Source organism: Mastigoproctus giganteus, chromosome 3 (assembly GCF_048544385.1).
Source record: "Mastigoproctus giganteus isolate SK-2022 chromosome 3, ASM4854438v1, whole genome shotgun sequence".
Taxonomy (NCBI): Eukaryota; Metazoa; Arthropoda; class Arachnida; order Uropygi; family Thelyphonidae; genus Mastigoproctus; species Mastigoproctus giganteus.
In genome coordinates, this window is record NC_143577.1 from 59,110,458 (window position 1) to 59,125,532 (window position 15,075).

The 15,075-nt window shown below is 37.2% G+C and overlaps 1 protein-coding gene across 1 annotated transcript in view; it reads right to left on the bottom strand.

The window, feature by feature from the left end:
• Positions 1-14,549, bottom strand: part of LOC150088043 (gamma-aminobutyric acid receptor subunit alpha-6-like) — a 211,088-nt gene extending 196,539 nt beyond the window's left edge. Inside the window, exon 1 of the mRNA XM_090370547.1 lies at positions 14,123-14,549. Coding sequence (XP_090226673.1) covers positions 14,123-14,274 — 152 coding nt within the window. The 5' untranslated portion in view covers positions 14,275-14,549. The remainder of the gene's footprint in view (positions 1-14,122) is intronic.
• Between the last annotated feature and the right edge of the window lie 526 nt (positions 14,550-15,075).

Below are 15,075 nucleotides of genomic sequence, written 5' to 3' on the forward strand. Positions count from 1 at the left end.
GTGGTTTTCTTAGGCTGGAAATTACGTTAAGCGTAAGAAAAGTGGAGGAGCGAATTAAACGGCTTCCACTGCTTTTAAATATTCGCTTAGTACGATTAAAGCAGGATAATACTGTACATACTGAAATATTTCGATATTTGTGTTAAATATCGATATATTGGTAATATCGATTAGTTATTCAATATATCTTATGGTGTACCGATATACTCAACTTTCTTACCTTCCCTAGTAATCTAATGTTTATTATCTCACTACCAAACAGGTATAAGAAAAATATATGTAAATAAATATTTTTCAGAAATATCTTAATCATGAGCTTGTGCGATATTTATAATACCTGAATACGACAATTACAATGAATATTTCTGATTGTATTCACGGTGTTATTAATAAATTAGATTTTATAGAAAAGAAAGTATCAGAAAAAAAATTTCGCTTAAGTAAAAAATTAAAAAATAATAAACTTTAATGCTATCATTTTAAAGGACACGTGTTTAAGGTACCGCAGAATAAAAGCAAAAACATCTCTAATTATGTTAAACTAAATTGTAGCGTGACATTAATAGGAATCCAGAACAAATAGTAGACAACAGATAATGAAGGGGCTTAGAGGGGAACAGGCATTCTGTGTGTTATCAGACACTCAGCCTAAAACACTGATGGATCCAATATCTCTCTATTACAGAAGATTTAGGAGAAGTCCGGTTGGCCTGCCTCCCTAAAATCCACTCATGCACACCTTCTCGATGGTAAGCCCTGTTACGTCACTTAGGTGGCAACGAACGTGTAGAGTGGTTCTCTTCAAGACGCCTGGTCAGCGTGAAGAGGAAAAGACCAAACCCTCCAGCAATATGAAAGCACGACGAAACAAATGGCCCTCCGTCCCCAGCAGCTTTCACTCTCCCTCGTACGGCAGCGAGAGGATCAGAGTGGAAGCAGAGGGTGCTAAGAATCTCTGGGTACGACCAGGCTGCCATGCACGGAAACTGAACTTGGCCTGTTATAACGTAAGAACACTCATCGGTGAAGACAGGATATTAGAACTGGAAAAGGAATTAGAAAAATGTGAATTGGAATATCATCGGTTTGGCTGAAACAAGAAGAAATGAATCACTTATAAGTTTATCAAGTGGAAATCTGCTGTACACCAATGGAAACATTGAAAGGAGTGAAGGTGGAGTTGGGTTTCTGGTCCATAAAGATCTTAAAAACAACATTTTGGAATTCAAAAGTACATCACCAAGGGTGTCAAGACTAATATTCAAGATTTCTAAGAGGTACAAGCTAAAGATTATAATGATTTATGCACCAACATCGAGCCATGATGATGAAGAGGTTGAAGAAATGTACACTGAAATTGAGTCTTCTAGATGAGCAGAAAACCCACTACACTATTATTATGGGGGACTTCAATGCTAAGGTTGGAAAAAGACAAAACAGCGCAGAGAGGGGAACTATAGGAAATTTTGGAATTGGTGAAAGAAATGAAAGAGGTGAAAGACTTGTGGAATTTGCAGAATCACAAGGACTGTCAGTAATGAACACTTTTTTCAAGAAAAGGGTGAACAGAAAGTGGACGTGGAAGAGTCCAAATGGATTAACTACTAATGAAATCGACTTCATCCTCACTAACAGAAAATATATTGTGAATGATGTTACCGTCCTGAATAAGGTAAATGTTGGAAGTGATCACAGAATTGTAAGATGTACACTTGATATAGATGTAGGAAAGGAAAGGGAAAAAAACTGACTCGAGTAAATAATACAAAGGTCTTTGAGATAACAGAAAAGGAGAAAAAGCAGTATGTACTGGAACTTAAGAACAAGTATGAGCCTCTGCAGACTGCTGAGGACCAAGATATCGACGAGGAATATTACAACTTTCTGAAAGTGATAAAGCCCAAGAAACCTATAGGGAAAAAGAAATCCAAAGAAGAAAAAATTAGTCAAGAAACACTTGTCATGATGAACCGAAGACGACAAAAGAAGAGCAATAAAAACACTGACAGGGAGAAAATTGAGTATACTGAGTTATGCAAAGCCATTAGAAAGACTCAGAGAGGACATAAGAAGATTTAACACAAGAAAAGTAGAACAAGCATTAAGGGAAAACAAAGGATTTAAATCAGCAGCCATGAGCAGTAATACAGAAAGACAAATGATTCTGAAACTGAAGAATAGCGATGGTGTACTTATAAACAGCAGAGAAGGCATAATTCAAATAGCAGAAGACTACTATAGAGAATTATACAAGGAGCGAGGGAATGATGCCAGCAGTGGGGAAGATGGATTGCAAAGTAGCAACACATACGACATACCCAATATTCTTCCTGATGAGGTAGAACATGCATTGAAGAAAAGGAAGAATCAGAAAGCCCCGGGGGAAGATGAAGTTACTGTAGAGTTGTTAAAATTGGGAGGAAGAGACATAACACAAAAACTGGCAAGGCTCTTCACAAAGTGCATTAGAAAAGGTGTGACGCCTAAGCAGTGGAATAATGCAATCATAATTTTGCTGCATAAGAAAGGAGATAAATCAGAAATTGGAAATGATAGACCAATTAGCTTGTTATCCCACATCTACAAGTTGTTCACTAGGGTCATTACTAACAGATTAGAAAGAATACTTGATGAGAATCAACCGAAAGAGCAAGCTGGCTTTAGGACAGGATTCTCAACTATGGATCACCTTCACATAATATCACAGCTAATGGAGAAAGCAAATGAATAAAAAACACCATTATGCCTGGCATTTGTGGATTCTGAAAAGGCATTTGACTCCATACAGCATAAGGCAATGTTTCGGGCACTGGAAAGACAAGGCATTGATACCCCATATATTATGAAGAAAATATACGAGAGTGCTACCTCCTTTATTAGACTAGACAAAGATAGTAGGAAATTTAAAATTGAGAAAGGAGTTCGACAAGGAGACAATATCTCCGAAGCTGTTTACTGCTGCCCTTGAGGAAGCTTTCAGAAGATTAGACTGGTCGCAGAAAGGAGTCAATGTGAACGGAGAGTACCTAAAACCATTTACGATTTTCAGATGACATTGTGGTCATAAGCCATGATCCCAAAAAATTAGAGGAAAATCTTAATCAGTTATGCACAGCTAGTAAGGATTTTGGACTAAAGATGAATATGGCTAAAACAAAAGTAATGATGAACAAGTATGTCACAGAAAGGGAAATAATGATTGAAGGAGCAGTAATTGAAAAGGTGGAGTCATATACTTATCTGGGACAAGTTATTAGCTGTAATAATGATAAATGGCTGGAAGTCAAGAGAAGAATAAATTTTGGATGGATAGCATTCAGGAAATATAGTCACATACTGAAGATCAATATCCCAATTTGTCTGAAACGTAAAATAATGAACCAATGTATACTCCCCACCATGACTTATGGAAGTGAAACTTGGGCACTCACAAAAAGAATGGAAGAGAAGCTGAGAACTACACAGCGAAGAATGGAACGAATCATATTGGGAGTCAGACTGTTAGATAAGAAGAGAAACACATGGATTAGGCAGGAAACTCAAGTAAAGGACATTCGTATCAAAACTAAAGAACTAAAATGGTTTTGGGCAGGACACATAGCTCGAAGACATGATGACAGATGGACTAAGAAAATAACAGAATGGTATGCAAGAGGAGCTAGAAGAAAACCTGGAAGACAAAGGCGGAGATGGATAGATGAAATTCATGAGTTTTTGGGTAGTAAATTGATGTCCAGTGCTCAAAACAGAAGGAACTGGAAAGTTGCTGGAGAGGCCTACATCCTGCAGTGGATTGAAAATGGCTGATGATGTGAATGAAGATTTAAATGCTAGAGACAGACTTGTCGCAGCACTGTATTGTCAAATGCACATTTAGCATAGTGAATTTGTACCTGCCAAATATTGGGCATAAAGGAAGTATATATAATTCAGGGATTCGTGGCAACAGTGCTGTAAGTGCCATAAACAGAAGAAAAACTACTGTGGTTAATTCGGTTCTACAAAATGAACAGCATCAATTCCACTGTTGTTATTATCCACATATATTTTAAAGAAAGAAATTAACTTTTCTCATTCGTTCTCGGAGAGAACAGTTTATTGTGAATACTTTTGTTAGCTCTAAATCGAGAAACTCTGTTCTATGGTCAGTTTTATTTTTTATATCAAAAAAATACCCAAAGAGCCGTGTCAGAAGGCTTTCTAAAATTGCTAACGAAGCTGTCCAAAAATTTGCTAAGCAAGTTTCACTTTGAAGGCATTGGATTTCAACAGCTTTTCTCCTGAATGAATTATTTCTAAAACAAAGCATTCTAGAATAAAAATATTCAGGAATTTTATGACAGAAAAAAAGAACGTTAGCTGACTATTGCTCAATAGGACAGTTGATGCTCTATTTCTACAAAAAAGAAAATTGGGCCTCGTTCCACGGCATGATTGGTATTTTGCAGTTTCTTCTGTGTCTTTTGCTTTCAGTAACTCAATACTAGTGTCAAACCAGCAACAAATTGGAAATAAATTTAGAACGCGCCCATTTTTCTACAAAGAAATGAGATATAACAGAACAGGATAAACACGGTGGCAGTCGTAGATATCTTGTATTAGCTGACTTGAAGGAGCCAAAAATGTCAGGCCAGGTAATAATACCAACGATATTTTGAAATTAGAGTTAAGTTTAATCCCTTGTTTTGTTTTAAATATTAATTTTTGATTGACTTTAGAAAATATCCTAAAGAGGGGGATATATGGTGATTCCTGTACAATTTACCTTGTGGAATTTGCAGTCTTACATCCTGGAATCATTTTCAAGATTATATTCCAGCATATGTCTTCGTATGATATCCCTCTGAAAGGCCATTAATCAAAAGCACTTATGCGCTTTAATTAATCTAAACATCAAGCTTTGATGTGAATTTACTTCATGTAATTGCGATTTCCCGGCAGAGAAAATTCTGAAAGCTCTTCTCTTCTAATGTGCCTCCTTCAATTCATTACTCCCTTTATCTTTGTGATAAATCCATTAGGTTTCCACCTTGCATAATGGTTTCTGCTTCGTTATGGAACCGGCGAAAATAAATGGTAGATATGTCTGTTTGAAGAGTTAATTATAGGTAATTTTAGATGGTGTTCAATGCGATTTCTAAAATTTTCCTTTCAATTCATCTATCTCTTCCGCGTGCAACAGTTTGCTTGATGTTTCTCTTCATAAACGGCAGATATTTTTAGATGTCTTTCTAAGAATAGCGGAGAACCCCGATTTTCGGATCGATTTCATCTAAATGACCACTTTAGAGGAGAAGATAAGTTAGCATGTATGGAGCGAGCTGAAAGTGAAAATTCGCTTCCATTGAATACCTTACCAAGAGAAACATTTGAATCTAGATAGTGCATATAATACTGACAGTTCGCTATCGTGTGAGCTATCGATGTTCAATACAAAAAGAAAACTTGGAATGATTTAAATCAACATAACAGCGGAATATTAAAATGGTGAGTATTAATGGGTTATAGAAAAATGACAGACATTACCTCATGAGGTAGATTAAGCAGAGTTCCGATCAGCGTGTGTCGAAGGTTCTTCGCACTGGAGTTCAAAGCAACTCCACAGTGAGGAATAATTGTGGCGGATTGTCATTGGAACGTGATACATCAGAAGCAAAGTATTGTAAGATTGTACAAAATGTTTTGGTTTCGTTGTGTGCGGCATGTGAATGGATAACGATATTAGTATTGCATTCTCAGCAACCGCCAGACATGTTTCTCACCTGTGATGCAATAAAATGGAGGTGTTTTGAGTTGGTGTGTAATCAATCGCTACTTTTGTGTAATTGCCATTTTCAGCTGATTTAGTGTCAATGAACAGCCTGGATGAGCTGTCCCTCTTAAGTAGCACAGTTGGTATAATCACTGTCCTCCCAACACGGGGTGAATAAGACTAGTTCGAATCTCATAAATCACGTGAGAAGTTTTTAAGGGTCTCTTTTCCAAACGTGGCTGAGTTAGTCGGTCTCTGGCGAGGACTGCATGGTTTTTTATCCCAGAAACTCGGGTTTTTCGTCTAGCAAACAGGCAAATCGACTATAAAACACACGCAGCTTACGAACATAATATATGGTAAAATATGGTCCAAAACTACTACTACTACAACTGGACCAGCTGCAATTCCAGATGTCTTGATGGGATTAAGGAGCAGGCAAACCAATTGATATAGATGGTACCTTCATTTTCAAATACTGCACTGTGTGGTATACTCTTGTCACCCATAAGAATGAACACTTCGTCTACTTCTTCCAAACGCTGATGTAGGCGAAGGAACTCTTCGCCTACAACACCAGCATTGGGAAAAAGTATGGGTCTCCAGATCTTCTCTGGTGCGTGTAATAAATGTACTATCCCTGATGCAGACGTCTATACAACCACAGAAACTAATGCCGCATCACACCAGCAATCCATATCCACCGAACAGATTGTGTTCTTTTATGTACACAGAATATTTTAGAGTATTCTTTTTCATACCATACTATGATCCAACAAGAATTTGACTGCAGGCTGTACCTGGACTGAAGAGAGCAAAGTGCCATCCCTCGTCAGTTAAATTGCGATGTTCAAGTGCCTACATCCTTATGGCCCTACGATGTAGGTACTCAAATGAAACGGAGCTAAGTAATTTTATAATAATTAAGAGCAAAGTGGAGAAGAAATTGTTGAAGTTAAAACAAAGTCACCTGGGGCAGATGGAATTCATCCAGTTATAATGAAGTATGCAGCAAGAGAAGTAAGCAAACCCTTAGCCATAATTATGAGTGCATCCTTAGAGTCAGGGAAGGTCCCCATGGACTGGAGAAGTACAAATGTATCCTCAATTCAAAGGGGGTTCAAAGGCTGACGCAAATAATTATATACCTGTTAATTTAATTTCTGTTCCGGGGGAAAATAATGGAGTCACTGGTTAAAGAGGTGATACACGATCACCTAGACAAGACTGCAGTTATAGTTCAGACATGGCATGGGTTTGTTAAGGGGAAGTCTTGTCTGACCAATATGTTTGGATACTACAATGGGGTCACAAAGGAACTGGACGCAAAAAATAAATTTTATATCATATATTTGGATTTCAGGAAAGCTTTTGATACTGTTGCACAGGGAAGACTGCTGTACAAATTGGAGCGGTATTGCATTAAGAGCAAATTCTGCAATGGATAAAGGGATGGTTGAGTGGGAGACGGCAGGAATTGGTAATAAATGGACACTGCTCTACGTGGACTATTGTTATTAGCAGAGTCCTCCAGGGTTCGATGCTGGGCTCATTGTTGTTTTGTGTATTTATCAATGATATCGATAAAGGTGTATCAGGCTAAATGTCTAAGTTTGCAGATAATACAAAGGTTGACAGGGTTAATGACAGTAAAGACAGTATGCTACTGCAACATGATCTAGAAAAGTTAGGCAGATGGGCTGAGAAGTGGCAACTGAAGTTTAACATTGACAAATGCAAAGTACTCCATATGGGTTGCAGTAACCCACGAGAAACATAACTGTATGGTACTACACTCAGAGGTGGAGGTTGAAAAATATCTGGGGGGTAATTGTGAAGTCATATGAAGTTCTTTGAGCAGTGCAGACTGGCTGCCACAGCAGGTCATGAAGTGTTATCAATGATATACAGGAATTTTGCTAGCAGAGACAAGGTGATTATCCCTTTGCATAAGGCAATGGTCAGGCCACACCTAGAGTACTGTGCACAGGTCTTGAGGCCTCATTTTAGGAGGTATTTGGAGTTGCTAGAACGAGTACAGAGAAGGAAAACAGATTGGCGAGAGGAACAAAGGGGTGCGCTTAGGAAGAAAGGCTTAAGTTCTGCAAGTTGCAGCAGCTGGAGAATAAGCACCTGAGAGGTGATCTGATCGAGGTGTATAAGGCCTTGAATAGTTTGAGCAGGCTCAATGCTGACGGGATACTTCGGCTTACTCAGATTAAGTACCTGAGGGGATATAGCTTCAAATTGAGGAAAGACAGTTGCAGAATAGATGTGCAGAAGTTTGCCTTTAGCCAACGGCTAGTTGATTGTTTGAACATACTTCCATCTGTTGTTGTGGAAGTTGATAGTTTAAATAAATTTAAGGCTGAATTAGACAAACAATTGGAGTGACCGGATGGGTGGTGAAATGGCAATTTTTTTTTTTTTGCTGTGCTGTGTAAGCTTGCTTTCTTGCATCACATGTCTCTGCTAATGCCAGTGCTGGCTATTTCGGTGGTTTAGGTTGATACCTATATGTCGCTGCTCTACTACGTCTAAGCTTAATTCAACACAAAAATTAGTGATAAATCAACATTTATTTTATGATTAGCCGACAGTCAGACTTTGAAACCTATGAATGGTTTCAATTTTTTTGGAACTGATTGTACAACCTGTCGATGATACTTGTGACCCATAAACATGCCCAAGTTGTCATTGAATGTCTTGTCTCCAAGCTCCCTAGGACATATTGGCTTTTAAGGTGGCTGAATGAAATAATTCAAAAACGGCGCACCATCTACAGGGCAGTCCTATCAAAAACTTAAATGATAAACCTGGAAACACAAATTGAAAACAATATATATACAAATAAAACTTACCACGCTTTTTAATTGGTTAAAAAATCGAAAAAAGGTCTCCTGGAAATCTGTGACATAATTCACGTGCCAGAAAACCTAGCACCAGAACAAAAAAGAAACAAAAATAGCTGGAGTGCATTTTCCTGCGGACAATTGTGTTAGTAAATAAGCACCAAATACATTAAGAAGTTTGCAAAAGACAAAGGATACAGAATAATTGCTAAAGGAAAATTACAAGACAGGCATAAATAAAGATGTAAAACAGACTGACACGAACCGTACGAAAAAGTGAAATTAATCTGCATGTTGTTGTGATGATTAATAAATATAAAATAAGCACGACTTTGAGACCCAAGATGAACTCTACAAGGTGAAAGTTAAGAATAACAGTCTGACATATTAATCTAATTTATAAATTACAAAGAAAATGACGTAGTTAAACAGGGAAAATGAAAAATTCAACCACATTGTTAAATATGCAATAAAAGTAACTAAAAGAACTTGTTTTAGCGATAAATACAAGATACGATAGCTTGAACAGTGATCTACTAACTGCTTTTGCAAGTGTATTCATCAAGTTTTGCAAGTGTATTCATCATCTTCTTAATTCATCATGTTCACCACTGTTCTCAAAATTTTTCCATAAAGAAAAATGAGACAAAATCAAATGTTTACAATCAAGACAAATTGAACTCTCACACACCGATTCGGAAAAGCTTTGACTGAGCTAAAAACAGACTATTTCTGCAGGAGAGAAAATTCAAAACTTTTGTATTCCTTTATTTCTTAGATTGCTAGGATAAATACGTAGAAATAAAAGACTAAGGCGCATTTAGGGCTATAGCCTCAAGCTGCGAACAAATTTAGACTATGTATATAAAGTGCTTAGCATCATAATACACAGCCATTTCTGAATAAACAGAAAATTTTTAAGGTGGCATCGTTTTAGGTTATATCTCATATTGTGAATACCTTCACAACGAGTTGCCATGATATTGCACTACTTCGAATAAGTAACGCTTCACCTAAGGAGAAGACTAGTGTTACTTATTCTCAGATAGGTACCACCACCCAGACAGCACTGTTTCAGGGCTATTTGGCCCTTCGTCAGTGAGTGGGTAGGTACCCAAGTGATGCAATGATGGCAAAAACAGTTATGAAGTATAACTCCACAATATGAGAGATGCCTGATGGTGTATGATGTATTTAGACTAAGGCGCATTTAGGGCTAGGCTGTGTATTATGATGCTAAGCACTTTATATACATAGTCTAAATTTGTTCGCAGCTTGAGGCTCTAGCCCTAAATGCGCCTTAGTCTAAATACATCATACACCATCAGGCATCTCTCATATTGTGGAGTTATACTTCATAACTGTTTTTGCCATCATTGCATCACTTGGGTACCTACCCACTCACTGACGAAGGGCCAAATAGCCCTGAAACAGTGCTGTCTGGGTGGTGGTACCTATCTGAGAATAAGTAACACTAGTCTTCTCCTTAGGTGAAGCGTTACTTATTCGAAGTAGTGCAATATCATGGCAACTCGTTGTGAAGGTATTCACAATATGAGATATAACCTAAAACGATGCCACCTTAAAAATTTTCTGTTTATTCAGAAATGGCTGTGTATTATGATGCTAAGCACTTTATATACATAGTAGAAATAAAAGTTAAAAGAATTAGGTGATGTTGTTTGTTTTTAAGTACTACAGCATGTCTCTTTGCTGATAAAAGTATATACAACAGATGGAACACACGCTACATATATTAGTAGCGGAAAATAGTGGAAGAATGCAAGCTAAAACAGCAACAAAAAAAAAATTCCATGCCACCTGTCTATCCTTTCTATCAGTTTGTCCAATTCATGCATGAATTTCTTCAAACTATCCACCTCTGCAACACGAGATGGTAGGTTGTTCCAACAATCTACTACCCACTGGCTGGAGGCAAATTTCTGCATATCTACCTCGCCACCATATTTTCTCAGTTGAATTTATGCATCCTCATGTGTGTTGTAGTCTGAGAAAGAAAAAGGATTCCACCAGCATTGAATTTACTCAATCCATTGAAAGTTTTTTAAATACCATAGCCAGGCACTCGTGGGTAACACAGTTGGTATAATCACCGTCTGCATGTGTACCATTCATACCGTCCATAGGTGTAATGTAGCCTTTGTACCAAAAAAACATAATCGCCGCCCTCTTCGTGTAGGGTGAAGAAGACCCGAGTTCGAATCCCGTCAATGACACGAGTAACTAGTGTCATTTATTTTCACAGCGTGGGTGAGTCAGGCTAGGGTAGCCTGGTTTTTCTCCCGGAGTTTCGGATTTTTCGTCCAGCAAACAGAAAATCAACCACAGAACGCACACGCAATTTACATATTATATACACAATATGGCCTAAGTTTGCTGATGCGCCTAAAATCATAAAACTACATTAATAAATATAGAAAACAACAATGGGCCTAGCATTGAACCCCGAAGGACTCCGCTAATAACAGTAGTCCAGGAATAGCAGTGCTCATTGATAACTATTGTCTTCTACCACTTAACCATCCCTTTATTTATAGCAGTAACTCGCCCTTAATGCTACGTTGTCACCCTCCCTTTATGTGAGTTAGTATCAATAACTTTTCTGAAATCTTACGCATATGATGTCAAAATGATTTTTGACGTCGTATACTTAAATGACTCCATTATTTGAACAAAAGTTAAGTCAACAGGTCTGTAATTACTCATGTCACCCTTTGATTACCTTAGCGAATTGGGGATGTACATCTACAGTCTACAGGGACCTCCTTTGAATCCAAAGATTCTCTCATAATGGCTTCGAGTTTGCGTACCTCATTTGCTTTCTCCTTTAATATAACTGGATAGATCCCATCCATCTCAGATGTCTTTTTTTACGTTTAGCTTCAAAAGTTTCTCTTCCATTTTCCTCTGTTTATTGCAGAATCATTGAGCTGTCCATTGCAATTTAACACGCTTCCAGTATATCCTTCCCTTAAATTTTCCTCATGTAAATGCAAAATACCTATTCAGTTTGTAAGCAGGAACAACAGTAATACCATATGTAGGGGAACCAATATGATTCGTCCCCTTATGTATAAGCTTACAGCGAAGATAGTAATTGCCAACTAATTATGAACGGCACGTACTTCATTTCTTAAAAATAATTTTTTTTTGCATTAATATCGAATAACGAATTAAATATAGTGAAATAAAGATTCTCGTTTCCTTTCTGAAAACTGAGGGGAGGGATGGTGTTAAGCCATGTGTGTCACTTACGCATGTAGTATAATTCTTGTATTTCTACATTCGGAGTCAAAAGCAAATTAGTAAAATTTCTACACAGTTTGATATCACCGAGAAAGAATTTGTGGCGACGATTGCTGTCCTGCCAACGCTGCATGGAAGAAAACTTGAATTAGAATCTCCTCTTGATTTGAGGAGTTTATGGACCTTCTTTAAGGATATTTCACAATTTAATGCTGGAATCCATTCCAGCCAAAGCTTGGGCCTTGACGTCAATATAACCTCAATTGGTGGGCCATAATGAACTGAACTGAATAAGACAACTAAATACCACTGCGGAAACTCAGATATAGCCGAGTGATCAATTCAGAAGTATAAGTAGCAATCGTTTCAGCAATTTTACTATGTGTCCATTTTTCTACCATTCTTTCTCTATTGTATTACAGGTTTAGAATAAATAGAACAAAGAAAAATATTCCGTTTTTTTATCAATAAGCTAGCAGCATAAATAATTTTCTATAATTACAAATGCGGTATTTTTAATAATATAAAATATTAATTTTTGAAGAAGGTGTGAGACTGAAGGTCCGCTTAGGCAACGTTATATTTTTGCGCCATAAAATGTCTTAGGATTAAAAGTAAATTTGCTTCTACTTAAAATTTATGCTGTTTTCTTTATAGCTATATAAAGTGGAAAGCTTCTATCTGAAAGCTTCCAAATGAGATATCATACACAATACAATTCTTCAATTTTTAAAATTGATTGATAAGACATTAGTGTTACAAATTGCCATATCGAGAGAAATATAATGATGCCCATTATTTGATAATTTTGTTGCACCATTAAGTTCTATTGATGTTTCTTTAATGTACTTCTGCAATCTGGACAGAACATAACAGATCCTCTGAACTGTGGTTTGTGGATTGCACTGTATGGTCTAAGTATATTTAGACAACATTAGGAACATATCGCCGAGTTCAGAGTAATTTGATAGAGCTGCACATGTTATTTTCTTTCGTTAAAATTATAATTAGTAAGACAATGACGTGAGTAAAGTAAAAATGTAATTAACATTAATGGACATGGTTTAGACAAGCTTATTTATAAAATTCAACCTGGTGTTTTTCTTCTGCACGCGCAGATTCATTCAGGAGCAAAGAGAACATTAGCGCAAGCTAAATGTTTAAATATCTAAAATGATCAAAGGATTACAGATCTCCCCTCCCCCAAAATGTGTGTTAAACGCCAAAGAAACTAAGGCTATGAGGCAAATTATATTATATCTATAAATTGCGTGTATCCTATGGTCGATTTACTTGTTTGCTGTACGTAAAACCAAAGTCTCGGTGGAAAAAAAGACCAGTGACCAAAAATAAATTACTGATAGTGCTGCACGTTAGGGATTCCTCACCTCCCACTCCCCGAAGTTCTGAAAATTTAATATCACGTTGTGAGCATATAATTTCAAAAAACAAGTATTTTATACTTCGTCGTGCGTAAAAACCAGGTTTACAATTTTTTTTAGATATTTATGAAATTTGTTCAAATCCATGAGTGTATTCCCCATCTAATTATAAGAGCAGAATTTTAATTAAATGGTGAAGCAGATAGTAAGCACAGGCTTATAAAGGATCAGTCATGCTATTTCTATAATCCTGATTGATACCCGTTATTGAAGTTAAAAATGAAAATATGTAATTATACATCAATCGGTGTATGGTGCCTACACGGAGTGACCTGTTGATCTACAGTGAAGGAATCAAGTACGTTGATCACCACATAATTCATGAACCGCAGGGGTGGGGGAATCCTAAATCCAGAGCGAATGATAACCTAGACTTGAGGTGGTTAGTTAATAAAGGAACCCGAGATTCAAGCTCCCCAAACTGAATTAAGCAAACTTGTCCACTTATGTAACTGAAAACTCGCATAATTTAAATTTTTGTAGATCAAGACTTGAATAAATTATACGTAAGCTGATACATCAATAAATGTGGTGGATAAAAAGGAATTGCCAACAAATATTTAATTTCTTGATAGAATAATGAAATCAAAAAAATTAAATTAAATAGAAATATTAAATCCCATAATGTTTTAGTGATATTTTAAAAGAAAGCTCCACAAGTAAGTAAATTTTCGAGAAATAGCGTGTGTGTATGATTAAAACAAATCTTTGCTGACATGATCCCAGTGATTTTCGCAAAGCTCTTAACATTGATTTTGAGATAAAAAGGCAAGGTACTTGTTAACGTTCTGTTTATTAATTTTACTCACCTGTATATCTGAAGGACAAACGTAGTTACAAAAAGTAAAAACAAGCAACTTCCTCCAATAGGCAAACGCAAAACTAAAGCGATTGTGGTACGGGACGACGGGCGTCTGATATTCCTTAGTGGGTTGAACGCCAGACACCGCGTTGACGGCATGACAACAGAGCATTGCACACACCTGGATAGCTCAACGCGCGCTAGCTCAGTATGACAGCAACCATGTCGTGGGAAAATAAGGCACACGGTTAATTCAGAACCACTGAGATAGGAGGTGCCCGTCTTTCTTCTCTTCACCTGCTTTTCCTACCCATGACGTATCCGGGCGCTCGATGAGCAAAGAGAACAATTTCTAGTAAATCACTCATGCCTGCACGCGACACCACAACAACTAGGGTTGAAGTAAAGAACAGCACGGACTCTCTTCCTCCTATCCTCGTGTATGTGTGTAGTACCTCCCGTTTGAGTCCACGCTGCTACGTTTGTACCAACATACGCGCCAAGAAGCCCGATAGCGCCCTCAGGTGGCAAAATGTTAAAGGGAGATTTTTGTTCCGGTAGCTGGTTTTTCGAATTAACGGTGCACAATACGCGCATTAAAATTAAAATCCAAATTGTTTACGTAAATATTTTAATGACGAGCTGAGTGCATTTGTGGAAAATTCGTGGACTTATAATAATAGTTCGAGTATATAACGATCAGTATATTAGAACTTATTAATCGTTGAAGCTGAACAAAAGTACAGTGCGATACATAAGGCAGGTTCGGCATGCATCTAATGGCAATAGTTGGAGTTAACTTTAACAGAGATAATATAAGAATAAATTATCATAGAAACTAGGTAAACACGAATTGTAAGCTATAATGCTACATGTAACTGTTTGAGAAGATTTGCTAAGTACGTAGGAATGAAAGCGGTTCTGGCTGACTTAGAATAGTTAAAATAACAGCAACTTCCC